This window comes from Ahaetulla prasina, chromosome 7 (genome assembly GCF_028640845.1).
Source record: "Ahaetulla prasina isolate Xishuangbanna chromosome 7, ASM2864084v1, whole genome shotgun sequence".
Classification (NCBI taxonomy): domain Eukaryota; kingdom Metazoa; phylum Chordata; class Lepidosauria; order Squamata; family Colubridae; genus Ahaetulla; species Ahaetulla prasina.
The window spans coordinates 20,459,263-20,482,588 of record NC_080545.1 but is presented as its reverse complement, the minus strand read 5'-3'; the positions used below and the strand labels follow the sequence as shown (position 1 = coordinate 20,482,588).

The window sequence follows — 23,326 nt, the reverse complement described above, 5'->3', positions numbered from 1 at the left end:
CATAATTATGAGATATTCATAATTTCATTCCCGAACTGAGCAACATCACTCCACAAGTGATGTGGATAATCTATTTCATCCTTTTTTCTTACCAATTACACTCTAAGAACTCAAGTTCTCTCACACTTTAAATTTCCATATTCCATGTGCCATAATCATTAAAATAGATAGATATATCCTAAGCCGAGTTTTCAGCATGTTTTGTGCTGAAAAAGATCCAACCAAAACTCTTGTTTTACTATAACTCCTGTACTCAGAGTTCTCTAATGGATTTTAAACCCTCTTCAGAAAAAGGCAAATCACAGTTAAACTCAATCCTAGTCAGTTTGATAATTTCATTCATATATATATATATATATATATATATCCATGATGTTGTAAATAGTTTTGTCATATTTATTATTATAACTAAGGTAGAATTATAAATAATGTCTTTGCCTTTAGATATTAAAGTACTACTTGCCAATCATTGTCACTTTTGTTAAAATAAAAAAAACAAACCCTAAATAAATATCCTTTCATTTGAGATTTCCAAAAGAGACCAAGGAATGATGTTCCAGCATTTCTAGTAGAATTCTGCTCAATAAAATAAAATAAATCCACCAATTAACCTTTGAAGAAGAGAGTATCAGTGGTTGCTAAGTTGCGTCAAACTTGTTCATAATCAAAACATTTTTGACATCCAGTTTTAAATTGGGGTTTTAAATGGGGTTTTAAATCAGGGTTTCCAACCTTGGGAACTTTAAGCCTGAGGACTTCAACTCCCAGAATTCTGGAAGTGACTGGGTTAAGATTTGTACTGTATTATTTCCCAAAATAATGATAGGAAGAAGGAATAGTATATATATTCATTGCCTTGAGTTATTTACAAAAAAAACAAACCCTAAATAAATATCCTTTCATTTGAGATTTCCAAAAGAGACCAAGGAATGATGTTCCAGCATTTCTAGTAGAATTCTGCTCAATAAAATAAATCCACCAATTAACCTTTGAAGAAGAGAGTATCAGTGGTTGCTAAGTTACGTCAAACTTGTTCATAATCAAAACATTTTTGACATCCAGTTTGCCCTGGTCGAGATGTGCCCACCGGTTTCCGGCATTCCATCAGCCGAGGGCCCAGGGTAGGGGTGGAGGGGTGGCGGTTGTTATTAAAGAGAGTCTAGAGCCGAGGGAGACCACTGTACCTCAGATTGCCGGGTGTGAATCCTCTTGTGAGGTGGGGTCGAGATGTCAGTTGGGCTTGCTGGTCGCACCTGGCTCCTTGCTGCGTGACAGCTGCCCTGCCCGAGCTTCTAGAGGTGCTTGCCGGGTGGCAGTGGAGACCCCAGACTTTTAGTCATGGGGACTTTAATCTGCCATCTGCTGGCTGCCATCGACAGCAGCTCGGGAGTTCACGGCTTCCATGACGGCCTTGGACCTGACTCAAGTAGTGGATGGCCCCACTCACATCGGGGAGGCACACTGGACCTGATTTTTGTCTCTGGTCAGTGGTTGAGAGATCTGGACTTAAAGGAAATAGTCATTGAACCTTTGTCATGGTCAGATCACTCTCTCCTTCGCCTGGACTTTCTGACCGCTACCCAACACCGCAGGGAGACGGAACCATTACGTTGGTACCGTCCCAGGCGCCTAATGGACCCAGAGAGGTTTCAGACGGAGCTTGGGCCACTTCCTGAGGGCCTGGCCCACGGCACGGCAGAGGAACTAGCTGCAGCCTGGGACCGGGCTGCGGCTGGGGCCTTAGACCGTGTCGTGCCTTTGCGGCCTCTGACCCGGCGCAGATCCCAACCGGCTCCTTGGTTCTCCGAGGAGCTGAGGGGGATGAAACGCCGGAGAAGACGCCTAGAGAGTTCCTGGAGGTCCAGCCGTTCAGAGGCTGATCGGACACTAGTTAGATCCTATACTAGGACCTACCTAGTGGCACTGAGGAAGCGAGGCGTTGCTCGCCTCCTCCCTCATTGCGCCGGCAGATAACCGCCCAGCTGCCCTGTTTGGGTGACCCGCTCCTCCTTCACCAGGGGAGCGGGATGACCCGTGCAGGGACGTGCTGAGGAGTTTAACGGTTATCTATCGATAAAATCGTCCAGCTTAAGGACGGTCTGGACCAAAATTGTGGCGATTCGGATGGGGCGTCCGAGGGCGGTCTTGGTGATGTTGTCTGGGATGAGTTTGACCCTGTGACTCCCGAGGACATGGACAGGTTGCTGGGTAGACTGAATGCCACCACGTGTTTACTGGACCCGTGCCCCTCCTGGCTGGTGCTGGCCACTCGGGAGGTGACACGAGGCTGGCTCAGGGATTACAGTGCTTCCTTGTTGGAGGGAGTCTTTCCGGCCGCCTTGAAAGAGGCGGTGGTGAGGCCCTCCTCAAGAAGCCTTCCTGGACCCGGCTGTTTTAGGTAATTATCGTCCGGTCTCCAACCCGCTCGCGAAGGTTGTAGAAATATGGTGGCATATCAGTTTCCCCTGCACCTGGAGGAAACTGTCTATCTAGACCTGCTCCAGTCCGGTTTCCGGCCCGGTTACAGCACTGAGACGGCTTTGGTCGCGTTGGTGGATGATCTCTGGAGGGCCAGGGATAGGGGTTGTTCCTCTGCCCTGGTCCTATTAGACCTCTCAGCGGCTTTTGATACCATCGACCATGGTATCCTGCTGCGCCGGTTGGGGGGATTGGGAGTGGAGGCACCGTTTATCGGTGGTTCTCCTCCTATCTCTCCGACCGGTCGCAGACGGTGTTGACGGGGGGGCAGAGGTCGACCCCGCGGCGCCTCACTTGTGGGGTGCCGCAGGGGTCGATCCTCTCGCCCCTTCTGTTCAACATCTATATGAAGCCGCTGGGTGAGATCATCAGTGGTTTCGGTGTGAGGTACCAGCTGTACGCTGATGACACTCAGCTGTACTTTTCACACCGGGCCACCCCAATGAAGCTATCAAGTGCTGTCCCGGTGTTTGGAAGCCGTCTGGTCTGGATGGGGAGAAACAGGCTCAAGCTCAATCCCTCCAAGACAGAGTGGCTGTGGATGCCGGCATCCCGGTACAGTCAGCTGAGTCCACGGCTGACTGTCGGGAGCGAGTCATTGGCCCCGATGGAGAGGGTGCGCAATTTGGGCGTTCTCCTGGATGAACGGCTGTCTTTTGATGAACACCTGACGGCCGTCTCCAGGAGAGCTTTCCACCAGGTTCGCCTGGTGCGCCAGTTGCGCCTTTCTGACCGGGATGCCCTATGCACGGTCACTCACGCCCTTGTGACGTCTCGTCTGGATTACTGCAATGCTCTCTACATGGGGCTCCCCTTGAGGGGCATCCGGAGGCTACAGTTAGTCCAGAATGCAGCTGCGCGGGTGATAGAGGGAGCCCCTCGGGGCTCCCGAATGACACCTATCCTGCGCAGGCTGCACTGGCTGCCTGTGGCTTTCCGGGTGCGCTTCAAGGTTTTGGTGAACGTCTTTAAAGCGCTCCATGGCATAGGGCCGGGCTACTTACGGGACCGCCTGCTGCTACCGAATACCTCTCACCGACCCGTGCGCTCTCACAGAGGGGCTCCTCAGGGTGCCGTCGGTGCGACAGTGTCGTCTGGCGACGCCCAGGGGAAGGGCCTTCTCTGTGGGGGCTCCCGCCCTCTGGAACGACCTCCCCCCAGGACTTCGTCAACTTCCGGACCTCCGAACCTTTCGCCGCGAGCTTAAAACTTACCTATTTATCTGCGCTGGCCTGGGTTAGTTTTTAAATTTATGGGTTTTTAAATGGGTTTTAGTTTTAAATTTTAATTGTGGCCAATTTTAATAAGTTTTTTAAATGTATTTTAAATTGTATTTATATATTGTCTATTTTACTTGGCTGTGAACCGCCCTGAGTCCTTTGGGAGAAGGGCGGTATAGAAATTGGGGAAAAAATAAAAAAATAAAATAAAATAAAATAAAATAAAATAAAATAATAAAATAAAATAAAATAAAATAAAATAAAATAAAATAAAATAAAATAAAATAATAAAATAAAATAAAATAAAATAAAATAAAATAAAATAAAATAAATAAAATAAAATAAAATAAAATAAAATAAAATAAAATAAAATAAAATAAAATAAAATAAAATAAAATAAAATAAAATAATAAAATAAAATAAAATAAAATAAAATAAAATAAAATAAAATAAATAAAATAAAATAAAATAAAATAAAATAAATAATAAAATAAATAAATAAATTGGGCGCTCTCCTGGATGAACGGCTGTCTTTGATGTAAAAGATGTAATCTTCTCCCACTATAGTAACAGAATTTTATGTCGGAAGAAAATGGTAATGAAATATAAATATTAACTATTCTCCTTGCAGGAAATAAGTCATTTCATTTACCCTGTCTTCTATTTTAACAAATAATTCATGTTGCTTTCACTTTCCAGGATACGAGATCAGTAAAAGATTCATCTGAGAGTAGAGTAACTCTAAATATGTTGTCCAATGGATGTTCAAAAAGTATCTGAGAAATTGTAGTGTTTGCACTTATTATAATTGGAACAAAAATTAGAAAAAAAGTTAGGGATCTTGGACTCTTAAAGGACAGCCAGCAGCGTGCAGCGCCTGCCAAAAAAGCCAATACAATCCTAAACTGCATTAACAGAGGAATACAATCAAGTGAGGTACTAATACCACTCTATAAAGCCTTAGTAAGACCACACCTAGAATACTTCACCCAGTTTTGGTCATCACACTAAAAAAAAAGATGTTGAGATTCTAGAAAAAGTGCAGGGAAGAGCAACAAGGATGATTAGGGGACTGGAGACTAAAACATATGAAGAACGGTTACAAGAACTGGGCATGGCTAGTCTAGTGAAGAGAAGGATCAGGGGGGACATGATAGCAGTGTTCCAATATTTGAGGGGCTGCCACAGAGTGGACGGGATCAAGCTATTTTCCAAGGTACTTAAAGGCCAGATAAGGAATAATGGATGGAAACTGACCAAGGAAAGATTCAACCTAGAAATAAGGAGAAATGTTCTGACAGTGAGAACAATCAACCAACTGAACAGAAGTTGCCTTCAGAAGTTGTGGCAGCTTCATCACTGGAGGCTTTCAGGAAGAGATTGGACTGCCATTTGTCAGAAATGGTGTAGGGTCTTCTGCTTGGATGGGGGGACATGATAGCAGTGTTCCAATATTTGAGGGCTGCCACAGAGTGGACGGGATCAAGCTATTTTCCAAGGTACTTAAAGGCCAGATAAGGAATAATGGATGAAACTGACCAAGGAAAGATTCAACCTAGAAATAAGGAGAAATGTTCTGACAGTGAGAACAATCAACCAACTGAACAGAAGTTGCCTTCAGAAGTTGTGGCAGCTTCATCACTGGAGGCTTTCAGGAAGAGATTGGACTGCCATTTGTCAGAAATGGTGTAGGGTCTTCTGCTTGGATGGGGGGACATGATAGCAGTGTTCCAATATTTGAGGGCTGCCACAGAGTGGACGGGATCAAGCTATTTTCCAAGGTACTTAAAGGCCAGATAAGGAATAATGGATGAAACTGACCAAGGAAAGATTCAACCTAGAAATAAGGAGAAATGTTCTGACAGTGAGAACAATCAACCAACTGAACAGAAGTTGCCTTCAGAAGTTGTGGCAGCTTCATCACTGGAGGCTTTCAGGAAGAGATTGGACTGCCATTTGTCAGAAATGGTGTAGGGTCTTCTGCTTGGATGGGGGGACATGATAGCAGTGTTCCAATATTTGAGGGCTGCCACAGAGTGGACGGGATCAAGCTATTTTCCAAGGTACTTAAAGGCCAGATAAGGAATAATGGATGAAACTGACCAAGGAAAGATTCAACCTAGAAATAAGGAGAAATGTTCTGACAGTGAGAACAATCAACCAACTGAACAGAAGTTGCCTTCAGAAGTTGTGGCAGCTTCATCACTGGAGGCTTTCAGGAAGAGATTGGACTGCCATTTGTCAGAAATGGTGTAGGGTCTTCTGCTTGGATGGGGGGACATGATAGCAGTGTTCCAATATTTGAGGGCTGCCACAGAGTGGACGGGATCAAGCTATTTTCCAAGGTACTTAAAGGCCAGATAAGGAATAATGGATGAAACTGACCAAGGAAAGATTCAACCTAGAAATAAGGAGAAATGTTCTGACAGTGAGAACAATCAACCAACTGAACAGAAGTTGCCTTCAGAAGTTGTGGCAGCTTCATCACTGGAGGCTTTCAGGAAGAGATTGGACTGCCATTTGTCAGAAATGGTGTAGGGTCTTCTGCTTGGATGGGGGGACATGATAGCAGTGTTCCAATATTTGAGGGCTGCCACAGAGTGGACGGGATCAAGCTATTTTCCAAGGTACTTAAAGGCCAGATAAGGAATAATGGATGAAACTGACCAAGGAAAGATTCAACCTAGAAATAAGGAGAAATGTTCTGACAGTGAGAACAATCAACCAACTGAACAGAAGTTGCCTTCAGAAGTTGTGGCAGCTTCATCACTGGAGGCTTTCAGGAAGAGATTGGACTGCCATTTGTCAGAAATGGTGTAGGGTCTTCTGCTTGGATGGGGGGACATGATAGCAGTGTTCCAATATTTGAGGGCTGCCACAGAGTGGACGGGATCAAGCTATTTTCCAAGGTACTTAAAGGCCAGATAAGGAATAATGGATGAAACTGACCAAGGAAAGATTCAACCTAGAAATAAGGAGAAATGTTCTGACAGTGAGAACAATCAACCAACTGAACAGAAGTTGCCTTCAGAAGTTGTGGCAGCTTCATCACTGGAGGCTTTCAGGAAGAGATTGGACTGCCATTTGTCAGAAATGGTGTAGGGTCTTCTGCTTGGATGGGGGGACATGATAGCAGTGTTCCAATATTTGAGGGCTGCCACAGAGTGGACGGGATCAAGCTATTTTCCAAGGTACTTAAAGGCCAGATAAGGAATAATGGATGAAACTGACCAAGGAAAGATTCAACCTAGAAATAAGGAGAAATGTTCTGACAGTGAGAACAATCAACCAACTGAACAGAAGTTGCCTTCAGAAGTTGTGGCAGCTTCATCACTGGAGGCTTTCAGGAAGAGATTGGACTGCCATTTGTCAGAAATGGTGTAGGGTCTTCTGCTTGGATGGGGGGACATGATAGCAGTGTTCCAATATTTGAGGGCTGCCACAGAGTGGACGGGATCAAGCTATTTTCCAAGGTACTTAAAGGCCAGATAAGGAATAATGGATGAAACTGACCAAGGAAAGATTCAACCTAGAAATAAGGAGAAATGTTCTGACAGTGAGAACAATCAACCAACTGAACAGAAGTTGCCTTCAGAAGTTGTGGCAGCTTCATCACTGGAGGCTTTCAGGAAGAGAAGTGCCTGATTTGAAGGCTGGCTGCCAAATGTCATTTCTGCTGGGACTCCAGTGAAGGAAGTTCTGTGTAGACCCATATACCTGAGGAGAATCTTAGAAGCAGCCCTATGACTCTTCCCAAAATGCAAAGTCCATATTTTTCCATACGTAAGACTCTTGTTTTACTATAACTCCTGTACTCAGAGTTCTCTAATGGATTTTAAACCCTCTTCAGAAAAAGGCAAATCACAGTTAAACTCAATCCTAGTCAGTTTGATAATTTCATTCATATATATATATATATATATATATATATATATATATATATATATATATATATATATATATATATATATATATATATATATATATATATATATATATATATATATATATATATATATATATATATATATATATATATATATATATATATATATATATATATATATATATATATATATATATATATATATATATATATATATATATATATATATATATATATATATATATATATATATATATATATATATATATATATATATATATATATATATATATATATATATATATATATATATATATATATATATATATATATATATATATATATATATATATATATATATATATATATATATATATATATATATATATATATATATATATATATATATATATATATATATATATATATATATATATATATATATATATATATATATATATATATATATATATATATATATATATATATATATATATATATATATATATATATATATATATATATATATATATATATATATATATATATATATATATATATATATATATATATATATATATATATATATATATATATATATATATATATATATATATATATATATATATATATATATATATATATATATATATATATATATATATATATATATATATATATATATATATATATATATATATATATATATATATATATATATATATATATATATATATATATATATATATATATATATATATATATATATATATATATATATATATATATATATATATATATATATATATATATATATATATATATATATATATATATATATATATATATATATATATATATATATATATATATATATATATATATATATATATATATATATATATATATATATATATATATATATATATATATATATATATATATATATATATATATATATATATATATATATATATATATATATATATATATATATATATATATATATATATATATATATATATATATATATATATATATATATATATATATATATATATATATATATATATATATATATATATATATATATATATATATATATATATATATATATATATATATATATATATATATATATATATATATATATATATATATATATATATATATATATATATATATATATATATATATATATATATATATATATATATATATATATATATATATATATATATATATATATATATATATATATATATATATATATATATATATATATATATATATATATATATATATATATATATATATATATATATATATATATATATATATATATATATATATATATATATATATATATATATATATATATATATATATATATATATATATATATATATATATATATATATATATATATATATATATATATATATATATATATATATATATATATATATATATATATATATATATATATATATATATATATATATATATATATATATATATATATATATATATATATATATATATATATATATATATATATATATATATATATATATATATATATATATATATATATATATATATATATATATATATATATATATATATATATATATATATATATATATATATATATATATATATATATATATATATATATATATATATATATATATATATATATATATATATATATATATATATATATATATATATATATATATATATATATATATATATATACACCCTTCTAAGTTTGTGTAAAATTCTCAGTCATCAAGGTAGAGTTGCCTGGACTTATTTACTTATTGGTTCGAAACAAGAAAAAAAATGTGTAAAGTATTTGTAAGATTTATGCCATGAAATAGGGAATTCTATATGTATGGAATAGTATAAAGGGGGAGGGCCTTCTCTGTGGGGGCTCCTACCCTCTGGAACGAGCTCCCTCTGGGGCTTCGTCAACTCCCCGACCTCAGGTCCTTCCGCCGCGAGCTGAAGACGTTGCTGTTTCAAAGAGCAGGACTAGCATGAACTTAGTTTTAAATTGGGGTTTTAAATCAGGGGTTTTAAATGGGGTTTTAAATTTGTATTTAAAAGTTTTAGGCCATCAATTGAATTAATTTTCTATTCTATTCTATTCTATTCTATTCTATTCTATTCTATTCTATTCTATTCTATTCTATTCTATTCTATTCTATTCTATTCTATTCTATTCTATTCTATTCTATTCTATTCTATTCTATTCTATTCTATTCTATTCTATTCTATTCTATTCTATTCTATTCTATTCTATTCTATTCTATTCTATTCTATTCTATTCTATTCTATTCTATTCTATTCTATTCTATTCTATTCTATTCTATTCTATTCTATTCTATTCTATTCTATTCTATTCTATTCTATTCTATTCTATTCTATTCTATTCTATTCTATTCTATTCTATTCTATTCTATTCTATTCTATTCTATTCTATTCTATTCTATTCTATTCTATTCTATTCTATTCTATTCTATTCTATTCTATTCTATTCTATTCTATTCTATTCTATTCTATTCTATTCTATTCTATTCTATTCTATTCTATTCTATTCTATTCTATTCTATTCTATTCTATTCTATTCTATTCTATTCTATTCTATTCTATTCTATTCTATTCTATTCTATTCTATTCTATTCTATTCTATTCTATTCTATTCTATTCTATTCTATTCTATTCTATTCTATTCTATTCTATTCTATTCTATTCTATTCTATTCTATTCTATTCTATTCTATTCTATTCTATTCTATTCTATTCTATTCTATTCTATTCTATTCTATTCTATTCTATTCTATTCTATTCTATTCTATTCTATTCTATTCTATTCTATTCTATTCTATTCTATTCTATTCTATTCTATTCTATTCTATTCTATTCTATTCTATTCTATTCTATTCTATTCTATTCTATTCTATTCTATTCTATTCTATTCTATTCTATTCTATTCTATTCTATTCTATTCTATTCTATTCTATTCTATTCTATTCTATTCTATTCTATTCTATTCTATTCTATTCTATTCTATTCTATTCTATTCTATTCTATTCTATTCTATTCTATTCTATTCTATTCTATTCTATTCTATTCTATTCTATTCTATTCTATTCTATTCTATTCTATTCTATTCTATTCTATTCTATTCTATTCTATTCTATTCTATTCTATTCTATTCTATTCTATTCTATTCTATTCTATTCTATTCTATTCTATTCTATTCTATTCTATTCTATTCTATTCTATTCTATTCTATTCTATTCTATTCTATTCTATTCTATTCTATTCTATTCTATTCTATTCTATTCTATTCTATTCTATTCTATTCTATTCTATTCTATTCTATTCTATTCTATTCTATTCTATTCTATTCTATTCTATTCTATTCTATTCTATTCTATTCTATTCTATTCTATTCTATTCTATTCTATTCTATTCTATTCTATTCTATTCTATTCTATTCTATTCTATTCTATTCTATTCTATTCTATTCTATTCTATTCTATTCTATTCTATTCTATTCTATTCTATTCTATTCTATTCTATTCTATTCTATTCTATTCTATTCTATTCTATTCTATTCTATTCTATTCTATTCTATTCTATTCTATTCTATTCTATTCTATTCTATTCTATTCTATTCTATTCTATTCTATTCTATTCTATTCTATTCTATTCTATTCTATTCTATTCTATTCTATTCTATTCTATTCTATTCTATTCTATTCTATTCTATTCTATTCTATTCTATTCTATTCTATTCTATTCTATTCTATTCTATTCTATTCTATTCTATTCTATTCTATTCTATTCTATTCTATTCTATTCTATTCTATTCTATTCTATTCTATTCTATTCTATTCTATTCTATTCTATTCTATTCTATTCTATTCTATTCTATTCTATTCTATTCTATTCTATTCTATTCTATTCTATTCTATTCTATTCTATTCTATTCTATTCTATTCTATTCTATTCTATTCTATTCTATTCTATTCTATTCTATTCTATTCTATTCTATTCTATTCTATTCTATTCTATTCTATTCTATTCTATTCTATTCTATTCTATTCTATTCTATTCTATTCTATTCTATTCTATTCTATTCTATTCTATTCTATTCTATTCTATTCTATTCTATTCCATACTGGTTAAATATCCTTAATATTGTTAAGATTTTTTAGGAAATTAGTTAATCAGACTTATGATTATTGTATTTACTTCACAGTCTGTGAAGTGTGGTATATTTACTCACGACACAAGAAAAATCTGGTGAAAACAAACAAGCAAAAATGGTAATGAAATATAAATATTTACATTTTCTACTCTTCCCCTCCTGCCTGTTTTCTTTCTTCTATTGGAAGGAGGACAAAGAAAGTTATGGTATATATCTGTGTAAATGTACTGTTGAGTTTTTGTGTGCATAAGAGAGAATTGTTGATATAATTCAGTGGTGGGTTTCTACCAGTTTGGATGAACCAGTAGTGGCGGCAGGAGGCTCTGCCCACCCACCCGGACGTCATCATGGATGCTCTATGCATGCACAGATTTTGCGCATGCGCAGAAGCTCACAGTTCTGAACCAGTAGCAAGGGTAACTGAAACCCACTACTGGTATAAATTAATCCTTGGTTGTCTTTTAAACAGCTAAGAAGTTAATTTAGTTCACAAATTAACAGAGGTAAGAAAAGAAGTGCCTGATTTGAAGGCTGGCTGCCAAATGTCATTTCTGCTGGGACTCCAGTGAAGGAAGTTCTGTGTAGACCCATATACCTGAGGAGAATCTTAGAAGCAGCCCTATGACTCTTCCCAAAAATGCAAAGTCCATATTTTTCCATACGTAAGACTCTTGTTTTACTATAACTCCTGTACTCAGAGTTCTCTAATGGATTTTAAACCCTCTTCAGAAAAAGGCAAATCACAGTTAAACTCAATCCTAGTCAGTTTGATAATTTCATTCATATATATATATCCATGATGTTGTAAATAGTTTTGTCATATTTATTATTATAACTAAGGTAGAATTATAAATAATGTCTTTGCCTTTAGATATTAAAGTACTACTTGCCAATCATTGTCACTTTTGTTAAAATAAAAAAAACAAACCCTAAATAAATATCCTTTCATTTGAGATTTCCAAAAGAGACCAAGGAATGATGTTCCAGCATTTCTAGTAGAATTCTGCTCAATAAAATAAAATAAATCCACCAATTAACCTTTGAAGAAGAGAGTATCAGTGGTTGCTAAGTTGCGTCAAACTTGTTCATAATCAAAACATTTTTTGACATCCAGTTTTAATTGAACTTCTAATCTTAGATTTGACTATTTGAATTATCAGATGCATATTTTATCGTGATTATGGGAAAAGTAAACCCCCAAATTGTCTTTGATGTAAAAGATGTAATCTTCTCCCACTATAGTAACAGAATTTTATGTCGGAAGAAAATGAATAACTTCATTTTTATATTCTTATATATTTATGAAATAATGAAAAATTTAAAGTTTCTTCAAAATAATGTAAACAACATTACTTTTTAAAGATTGTTACTGTATATCTAAATATACACCCTTCTAAGTTTGTGTAAAATTCTCAGTCATCAAGGTAGAGTTGCCTGGACTTATTTACTTATTGGTTCGAAACAAGAAAAAAAAAATGTGTAAAGTATTTGTAAGATTTATGCCATGAAATAGGGAATTCTATATGTATGGAATAGTATAAAGGGGGACGGCCTTCTCTGTGGGGGCTCCTACCCTCTGGAACGAGCTCCCTCTGGGGCTTTGTCAACTCCCCGACCTCAGGTCCTTCCGCTGCGAGCTGAAGACGTTGCTGTTTCAAAGAGCAGGACTAGCATGAACTTAGTTTTAAATTGGGGTTTTAAATCAGGGGTTTTAAATGGGGTTTTAAATTTGTATTTAAAAGTTTTAGGCCATCAATTGAATTAATTTTCTATTCTTTTTTGCTGTTTTATATTTATTATATGTTTTCTGTTGTTTTTATTGGCTGTGAACCGCCCTGAGTCCTTCGGGAGAAGGGCGGTATACAAATATAATCAATCAATCAATCAATCAATCAATCAATCAATCAATCAATCAATCAGGGGTTTCCAACCTTGGGAACTTTAAGCCTGGAGGACTTCAACTCCCAGAATTCTGGAAGTGACTGGGTTAAGATTTGTACTGTATTATTTCCCAAAATAATGATAGGAAGAAGGAATAGTATATATATTCATTGCCTTGAGTTACTTACAAAAAAAAACAATAAAAGCAAGCTAAAAATTAAAAAAAAATCATATCTGATTTTTCTAAGATCATCATTAACAGGAATATAATTATCATTTATGTATTCATTCCTATTTTCAAATGTACCCATAGCAAGCTAAATAAGTCCAATTCACAGTTTCTGATTATCTATATCTTCATAATTATGAGATATTCATAATTTTCATTCCCGAACTGAGCAACATCACTCCACAAGTGATGTGGATAATCTATTTCATCCTTTTTTCTTACCAATTACACTCTAAGAACTCAAGTTCTCTCACACTTTAAATTTCCATATTCCATGTGCCATAATCATTAAAATAGATAGTTAATTCCAACAGATATTGACTTCCATCATCCCCCATGGCTTTGATCAAATATAATTTCACACAATGCATTTTATTAATACACAAAAGATATAGACTACAACCCTTAGTCATACTTGAGCCATGTGCAGCATTTAATAACAGTGAAATAGTACCTTTAGTATATTTTGATTGGAAAAAGACAAGTCCAACCAAAACTCTTGTTTTGTTCTAAGAGAATTCAAGTTATTCTATGCTGGATCATATCTTTAATACCTAACAGATACACCACCAGCTAAGCGGTGTACTCAGTGGTGGCATTCAAGTAATTTAACAACAGGTTCTCTGTCCTAATGATTTCTTCCAACAACCAGTTTGCCAGACTGCTCAGAAAGCTAAGAACCGGTTCTCCTGAAGTGGTGCGAATTGGCTGAATCCCACCACAGTGTACTCAGTATACTGACCCAGGCATATTACTTCCCCCAAATCTGAATATTTAGCAATTTATTTTTCATTTTATTTAGATGGTATCTTTTTCCCACTCTCTTTTTTCCACCTCTTTCCTTTGTTTGGAGAAGGGAAAAGAAATCCAGTCACAAAAACCAAAGCACTCAACTGACATGGCTTCATCCATATATTTTCATTCTTACATTTGACTTCTAAGAGACATTTCAGAGAAATAACAGTAAATTAAAATGTGGTAAACAACTGTTTCTCTTAAATATTTACAAGTTCCAAAAATTATTGAAAGCCAAGTCAAATATTACCGAAAGATATATGTATATCTATGTATGCCAAGAACTGCCAGATATTTATAAAATTGGTCTACTTCTGACTGAATTCAACTATGTGTCATTCAGATTTAACTGAATTAAATATCCATTTTACTCTAAAGATATAAATATTAACTATTCTCCTTGCAGGAAATAAGTCATTTCATTTACCCTGTCTTCTATTTTAACAAATAATTCATGTTGCTTTCACTTTCCAGGATACGAGATCAGTAAAAGATTCATCTGAGAGTAGAGTAACTCTAAATATGTTGTCCAATGGATGTTCAAAAAAGTATCTGAGAAATTTAAGAGATGAGCTTTGAACTTAAAATTCAATCCTATTTAATAGCAAATAGTAAATTAGTAAATTTTAGCAAATTTTAACATTCTGAAAGTCAACAGTTTCTTTTTAGAATGGTTTAAAAAGCTACACAATTTCTTTAAGTAATGAACTTTAACACTACCATGAATACATTGAGGAAAATAAGAATTAATATTAAAAGCAAGATTTAACAATAAACTTCAAACTATCTGTTGCAAGGAAAACTGTGTTATAGAGAATACATAAAGGACCACATAGATTAAGTAAATTTGAAGTTTTTCAAGTTTTGCAAAAATGTCTTTTTCCCTGTGAATTCCCTCTAAAATTCAAGGTTGCATTGCTGTAACTTTAGAAAATCATTTTTTCTGCTACTAAAAGCAGAAAAATATTTCTAAATATCACTAAAAATATTTGAAAATTAATTTTGAATATTCCTTCTCAAGTTACTTCCAACTCAATAAGTTTTCTTACATTCTAATGAGAAATTGTAGTGTTTGCACTTATTATAATTGGAACAAAAATTAGAAAAAAAGTTAGGGATCTTGGACTCTTAAAGGACAGCCAGCAGCGTGCAGCGCCTGCCAAAAAAGCCAATACAATCCTAAACTGCATTAACAGAGGAATACAATCAAGTGAGGTACTAATACCACTCTATAAAGCCTTAGTAAGACCACACCTAGAATACTTCACCCAGTTTTGGTCATCACACTAAAAAAAAAGATGTTGAGATTCTAGAAAAAGTGCAGGGAAGAGCAACAAGGATGATTAGGGGACTGGAGACTAAAACATATGAAGAACGGTTACAAGAACTGGGCATGGCTAGTCTAGTGAAGAGAAGGATCGGGGGGACATGATAGCAGTGTTCCAATATTTGAGGGGCTGCCACAGAGTGGACGGGGTCAAGCTATTTTCCAAGGTACTTAAAGGCCAGATAAGGAATAATGGATGGAAACTGACCAAGGAAAGATTCAACCTAGAAATAAGGAGAAATGTTCTGACAGTGAGAACAATCAACCAACTGAACAGAAGTTGCCTTCAGAAGTTGTGGCAGCTTCATCACTGGAGGCTTTCAGGAAGAGATTGGACTGCCATTTGTCAGAAATGGTGTAGGGTCTTCTGCTTGGATGGGGGGGGAGTTGAACTAGATGACCTAAAAGGTCCCTTCCAACTCTGTTAATCCAATCTTATTTACTTTGATGAGAAAATCTGGGTAAGCTTTAAATTGTTTCAGACTAGTACCTGCAGGAGAATTATCTTAACCAAAGAACAATCAGGCTATGGAAGCCACCTACCCTGGAAGACCTTCACTGTACATGGAAGGAAATTTAAGCTGGATGCTTTCAAAATTATCAACTCTGAAAACGCTTCTGCTAGAACTGCATGAGATCGTTCTTCTGCGCCTCTTCAAGAAGGTGTCCTGTCGAGTTCCGTCCTATGCCTCTGCTGTCCTCTCTCAATTACTGGTCTATAGTAATAGAGAGTGATTGAAAAATCCCAACAGCATGAATGTTTTTCTATGCCACTTGTCTATTTCATCTAGTAAATCAAATAATGCATACACTCGTTTCATACACTGGTTCATCATGAACGGACCGCTATCAGTTTGCAAAGTAGTTATTAAAGAATAGCAGAGTTGGAAAGGACCTTGGAAGTTACTTCTAGTCCAACCCCGTGCACAAGCTCCTTATACCATTTCAGACAAATGTCTGTCCAATCTCTTCTTATAAGCTTTCAGTGACGAGGTACCCACAACTTCTGAAGGCAAGGCATTCCATTGGTTTATTGTTCTCATGATCAGGAAGCTTCTGACCATGCAAAAAAAAAAAAAAAGCTTTGTAAAAAGGAATCATGCCTTTCAACCACCCTATAGAATCTATCTTTATTTGCAAAAAAGGCAGTAGAAAAGGTAATTGGGAATTTGGGAGGAGAAGGAGAGAATGGTGTGGTTTACGGTGGGAAAGAAGAAAGAGAATTGGAGAAGAGTATAGAAGAGGCCTTTTTTTTTTCTTAACCCAAAGTGAACTATGTACATCCCAAAATCCCTGTACAACAAATTCAGGTGAGGATTCTAGGCAAAATAGTTACGTGACCTCTCTGATGTAATACCACCAACTTTGAATTAAAGTCTGCAAGGTAAATGTTACAAAGGTTATGGTGCTGGTTATGATTTAAAAAAAGTGAGTTTGCCCTCAGTCGTGTAAGCACACTGCTTATTCTTTCTCAATTATGTCAAGTTACATTATTTCTGGGAAATATTGGAGGAATGCTGCATACACTCCCTGGATCTCACAGAGGAAGATGATATAAAGTCAATCAATTAATCAGTGGAGTATGGATTGTATTGCTGATTTAAAATATGTTGTGGTCCAAGTAACAAAGCTTTATTTCGTTGCTGGTCAATGCCATTTTCCTATCATTTAGTGCTTCTCATAAGCTTTTTAGTTGAAATTTTGCTTGTTTGGAAAAAGCAAATGATCTGAATGGAACATAAGAAATAAATACCTTACCAGATGAGTCCAATAACCAAATTATTCCAACTTTCTAGGTTAATATTGGCCAATCAAACTGTGCTCACTCTTTCTTTCTCTCTTTCTTTGTATCTATGCTTGATATTATTTTGTATCCCCATATTGCTTGTTCTTCAGAACTTGTATTTGAAAAAAGGAAAAAAAAATCAAGAATTTATAGCTGGGTTGAAGCTGAAATTCAAGATGACTTGTGTATGTTGATGGCATCTGTAAGCAAGATAAAATATATAGCATTGGTCTGATGCTAATATGGAGCATCTGCTTATGATATTTTAGCACCCTGACATGAATAGTGGAATTTCCGTGGAATCCGATATCATAAGAGATACAATTCAAACCTTGTTTATAAATACAAACATTCACATTCCATTATCACTAATGACTAGATACCTACTTCTAATATGATATTATGAATGAAGACAAATATGAACAATATTGTACGATACATCACAAAGAAAAAAAAACCACTTTCTTTTATGTATAGGGAAAGGTATGTGGTATAAAATCAAAATCAGTGCAGGAAAAGATCATAACAGTTGGGGATTGTTTTTCTAACTTCATTAGTTTTAATTCAATCCAATTATTGTTACTAAATAACTGTATAAGATTTCAATTGTTCCAAATGATTGAAATAAAAAAGAGATGTATAGTTGGTGTCAACATAAGAGAGATAAATGCTTATTCTATACAGTATCCCAATATAACTCCTGTAAATTTGAAGTAAATAGAAAATAAGACTGAATGTTATCTATAGATATCAGTGTAGTAAGACTAGAAAGTTCCTTCTACTACCTTCTGAAACCAGCGTCACAAGGATGAATTAAAATATCATAACACATTTTGGGGCATTTCAGAGGTAGATGTCACATTAATTTTTAGTGATATCTCTTTATTCATGTCTAGAAAAGACTCTGTGCTAGGTGATTTTCTTGCAGACATTTCATTACCAAACTAGATAACATCGTCGGTAGTATTGACTAGTGCTGCAGTGCAGTAATTATGCACTGCATAATTGCAAGGACCCTACAGTTCAATCCTGAGACTGCAAATATTCTCTTCTATCAAAGGTCATTAGTGGCAGGGATTTTTTTCCCGTAAGCCTGTGTTAAGACAAACTGAAACAATAGAAATAATGTTTCTATGCATACATATATACACACACACATACACACAGAAATATACGTATACGTATGGTAGTATCCAAGAATGTTTCTTAAATAACTCAGAATACAGTAATGACATGGCTATCAAGACCAACAGTCACTTAGAGCTCTCCTGTCTAGCCGTGTTATCAGGAAAAATATTCACAATCCTATTTTTCAGAGTAGCTGAATCATTCTCTCTCTTAACATTTATCTGTACCCAGTGGTGGGATTCAGCCAGTTCGCACCACTTCGGGAGAACCGGTTGTTAACTTTCTGAGCAGTTTGGTGAACTGGTTGTTGGAAGAAATCATTAGGGCAGAGAACCGGTTGTTAAATTATTTGAATCCCACCACTGCCTGTACCCAGTTTGTATAAACTACAGCTGCAGTAAAAAATGGCAAGGAATTTTTACTAATTAATAAATGATAAAAGTGGTCTATTTTGTAAGAGTGTTAACCACAGAAACTTCCCTAAGTAATTCTGAAATCTTCCCCCTAAAGCAGGGGAGTCAAACTCAATTTCATTGAGGGCTGCATCAGGATTGTGTTTGACCTTGGGATGGGGGGGGGAGGCTGGCTGGGCTGGGCGTGGCCAGCTCACCATCACTCATGTCGGAGCGTCTGTGGTAGCCCGAGCGCTCTGCCAGCGAAAATGGGCTCTCGAGCTTTGTTTTTGGCTGCAACAGCCTCTGCAACCCTCTGCCAGTGAAAATAGAGCTCGGGAGGGCCAAGCACCCAAGTTCTGTTTTTGCTGGCAGAGGGTTGCAGGAAGCTGTCACAGCCAAAATCGGAGTTTAGGAGCCCATTTCCGCTGGCAGAGGTACCATGGGCCAGTCCTTCGCTGTTTCCAGGGCGGCCCTGCGGGCCAAATCTAATCACCCCACAGACCAAATCTGCCCCCATGCCTTGAGACTGACACCCCCTGTCCTGAAGCATAATGTTTATGGTGGAGGGAGGGTAAGAGTGGCTCAGGATGGAAAGGTTCTCTAAGGTTCATGTGGGCCTGGTGTATCACAGACCTAGAGAAGATGCACGTTGTGCAAAACATAGCAGTGCATGTAGTTTCATGTGTTTTTAGATCAGCACATTACACCTCTGCTTTGTGAGATGCATTAGTTGCCAGTTTGCATTCAGATTCAATTAAAGGCGCTGGCAATGAACAATAATTTGATACATGGCATTGGGCTGGGTTATTTGTGGGACCATCTATCCCTTGTTACATGTACTGTATCTGTTCAAATAACAAACAGGGAATGGGTCATGCCCTAATCCTACTGGCCTAGAAGGTCCCGAAGAGATGGCTTTGAGTCATGCCTGGGGATCTGCTAGAGCAGGGTCTCCAATCTTGGTCCCTTTAAGACTTGTGGACTTCAACTCCCAGAGTCCCTCAGCCAGCAAAGCTGGCTGAGGAACTCTGGGAGTTGAAGTCCACAAGTTTTAAAGGGACCAAGGTTGGAGACCCCTGTGCTAGAGGTATGAAGCCTGCAAAATGATTGCATTATTTGTAATACATGGACTACGCTGTCCTGCATTTTACACACCATGATTTTAATTATTTAATTTGTTTGAAAGGTTTTTTTCTTTTGTTGGGCATTGCTTTTTGTTTTAACTGAGCCAATTAAACACATTTGAGATGGGTAGCTATATAAGTTGAATAAATAAATGAACAAATAAGTGACTAGTAACTTGTACCAAAGGGTCGCGGTGGCTCAGGGGCTAGGATGTTGAGCTTGTCGATCGAAAGGTCGGCAGCTCAGCGGTTTGAATCCCTAGTGCTGCCATGTAATGGAGTGAGCTCCTGTTACTTATCCCAGCTTCTGCCAACCTAGCAGTTTCGAAAGCATGTAAAAATGCAAGTAGAAAAAATAGGGACAACCTTTGGTGGGAAGGTAACAGCATTCCGTGTGCCTTTGGCGTTGAGTCATGCTGGCCACATGACCACAGAGACGTCTTCGGACAGCGCTGGCTCTTCGGCTTGGAAACGGAGATGAGCACTGCCCCCTAGAGTCGGCAACGAGTAGCACGTATGTGCGAGGAGAACCTTTACTTTACCTAACTTGTACCATCAAAAATTGAAAGAACGTAAACAACATTCTTTTGAGGTGTAAGGGCATTTCTATTTGTTCTTCACTTCCTGGCCTTGTTTTAAACAGGCATCAGTCTTGTTATCTAATTTAAAAAAAATCTCAAAATCTAAAATTTTAAGTTCAGAGCTCTACTAAAATTATTGCTTGATTTTCAGATGACGTGTTTCTTGCCTCTTACTTTTTCCATCGTAAGAAAACTCTCAATATTTGGAATGTCAACGTTTCTACAAGTTTTTATTTTTTTACATAAGGAAACTTCTTTAGCTTTTGGTGAAATTTTCTTTTTTGAAAATTGCAAATACAAGTGTTTTCATTAGCGAACCATTACTTTTCAGATATACTGTGCATTGCAACTGTTGAAAATTATTTTTGCTTACCTCCAAGTGCAATTATATTCAGAGGAGTTTTTGTCACCACTGTCATGCTGGAAAAAAAGAGAAACATCGCAAGTGTACAGTGGAAGAAACTACTTTTGATTGTGTGTGATTTGAATTAAGTCTTCAGGTGAATTATTGAAACAGCCTAAATTTCTATCACAGCACCAAAAGGCACAAGTTCTCCCTGACTGATAGAATTGCTGAATGATTCTAAAGCAGACATTTGCCTGCTGCCTTTCTCAATATTCATGGATGCTTTTTTCAAGTAACTAGGCTGACTGAAACCTTCTTCAAAAATGCTCATTCTTCTATAAGAATGTAATTTCCATTTCTTTTCTGAACTTATTCTGCAGGAGCAGCTGAGCCTCTTGGGCCTAGCTGGGAAAAATGCCCATTGCCGTTATCTGTAAAACCTCTCCCAGGGCTCCTTGTAGCTCTTTTAAACATTATTAAAGAATGGCTCTATCAGGAACTCTGTGCTCCATTATTAATTGAAGTGCCCTGCCTTCTCCCAGGCTGTTATTGTGCAAAACCTCATGTCACGCTTATTTATTTAGTTTATCCTGTTCTGTTGTCCTGTGTATTGACAAATGCTCATGGAGAAAAGAGAATGATCCAGCCAGAATTTGTGGGATGGAATTCTACTTTCTGTTCATATAATGTAACAAGATGTGGAGCTCCTTTCTCTGTTCCTGCCTTAAATTCCCCTTTAAGTGAGATGTTTAGGCTGACAGTTGAAAAGATTCATGAATTTCAACCAAGACTTACCCCATCACATGTGGTAAAAAGGGAAGGGAAATCAATGTTTTAAAAAAGAAGTGCAATTGGCAAAATATGATTGAAAGCTTGTGTTCAGAGGCCTGAATTTCTTATAATTCATCTATTGGAACCAGAATATTGCAACCCAAGCACCGTAGACCAAAGAAAATAGGCCATGCACTTTTCTCCTCTGCTTATTGCTGGTCTCGTAAAAGACTACTTTGACCTGCAGTTTTCCAGTTCTCCCCTTATTTTTCCCAAGGAGTAAAGGAAAAAAAAAAGGATTTCTACATTACAGAGAATGACTATATCAGGGGTGTCAAAAGAGTTTTGACAACCCTGGACTATATAATGGCCTCGTCCAGAGACAGATAACAGTCAGATAACAATGTGACATTGCTGTGTCATGTTGCTGTCACGTGACTTTTGTGACATTTTCCCCCTTTGCAGAGCCGGGGTGGCTGGATGCATCTAGACTGCCAGTTGGACACTTGGTTATGGACTGCCAGCGGCCAGTAGATCTGGCACCAGATTCGGACAGTGAGAAAGTTGGGGAGGCCTCTGGTGGCTCAGACTGCTAAGACAGTCTGTTATTAACACAGCTGCTTGCAATTACTGCAAGTTCTAGTCCCACCAGGCCCAAGGTTGACTCAGCCTTCCATCCTTTATAAGGTAGGTAAAATGAGGACCCAGATTGTTGGGGGCAATAAGTTGACTTTGTATATAATATACAAATGGATGAAGACTATTGCTTAACATAGTGTAAGCCGCCCTGAGTCTTTGGAGAAGGGCGGGATATAAATGCAAATTAAAAAAAACCTGGGCTAGTCCTGGATTCTGGGGAAGGGTCTGATGAGGGCTCTGCGTCGGAGGCAGAGAGGGGGCCAGGGCCGTATGCCAGTTATCAGCTGCCTTTGGAGTCAGACGAACAGCTGAAGCAGAGTTGCCAGATGAAGGGAACAGCTAAATAACAAGGGTCAATTTGGGAGTAAGGCCACAGGTGGATGATGAATGGCCCCTCCCAGAGGGAATAAAAGAGGCGAGAAAGGGGAGTGGAGTTTGCAGGAGACAATTAGTTCATTACTGCATTCTTGCCAAGTATTGTGGAGTCTGAAAGTTATCGGCCTGGCCACT

General features: G+C 35.5%; 1 protein-coding gene across 3 annotated transcripts in view; it reads right to left on the bottom strand.

The window, feature by feature from the left end:
• Positions 1-23,326, bottom strand: part of TAFA5 (TAFA chemokine like family member 5) — a 416,270-nt gene that overhangs the window by 12,427 nt on the left and 380,517 nt on the right. For all 3 annotated transcript variants that reach the window (XM_058190810.1, XM_058190809.1, XM_058190811.1), the window contains one exon: positions 21,434-21,480. In XM_058190810.1, coding sequence (XP_058046793.1) covers positions 21,434-21,480 — 47 coding nt within the window. The remainder of the gene's footprint in view (positions 1-21,433; positions 21,481-23,326) is intronic.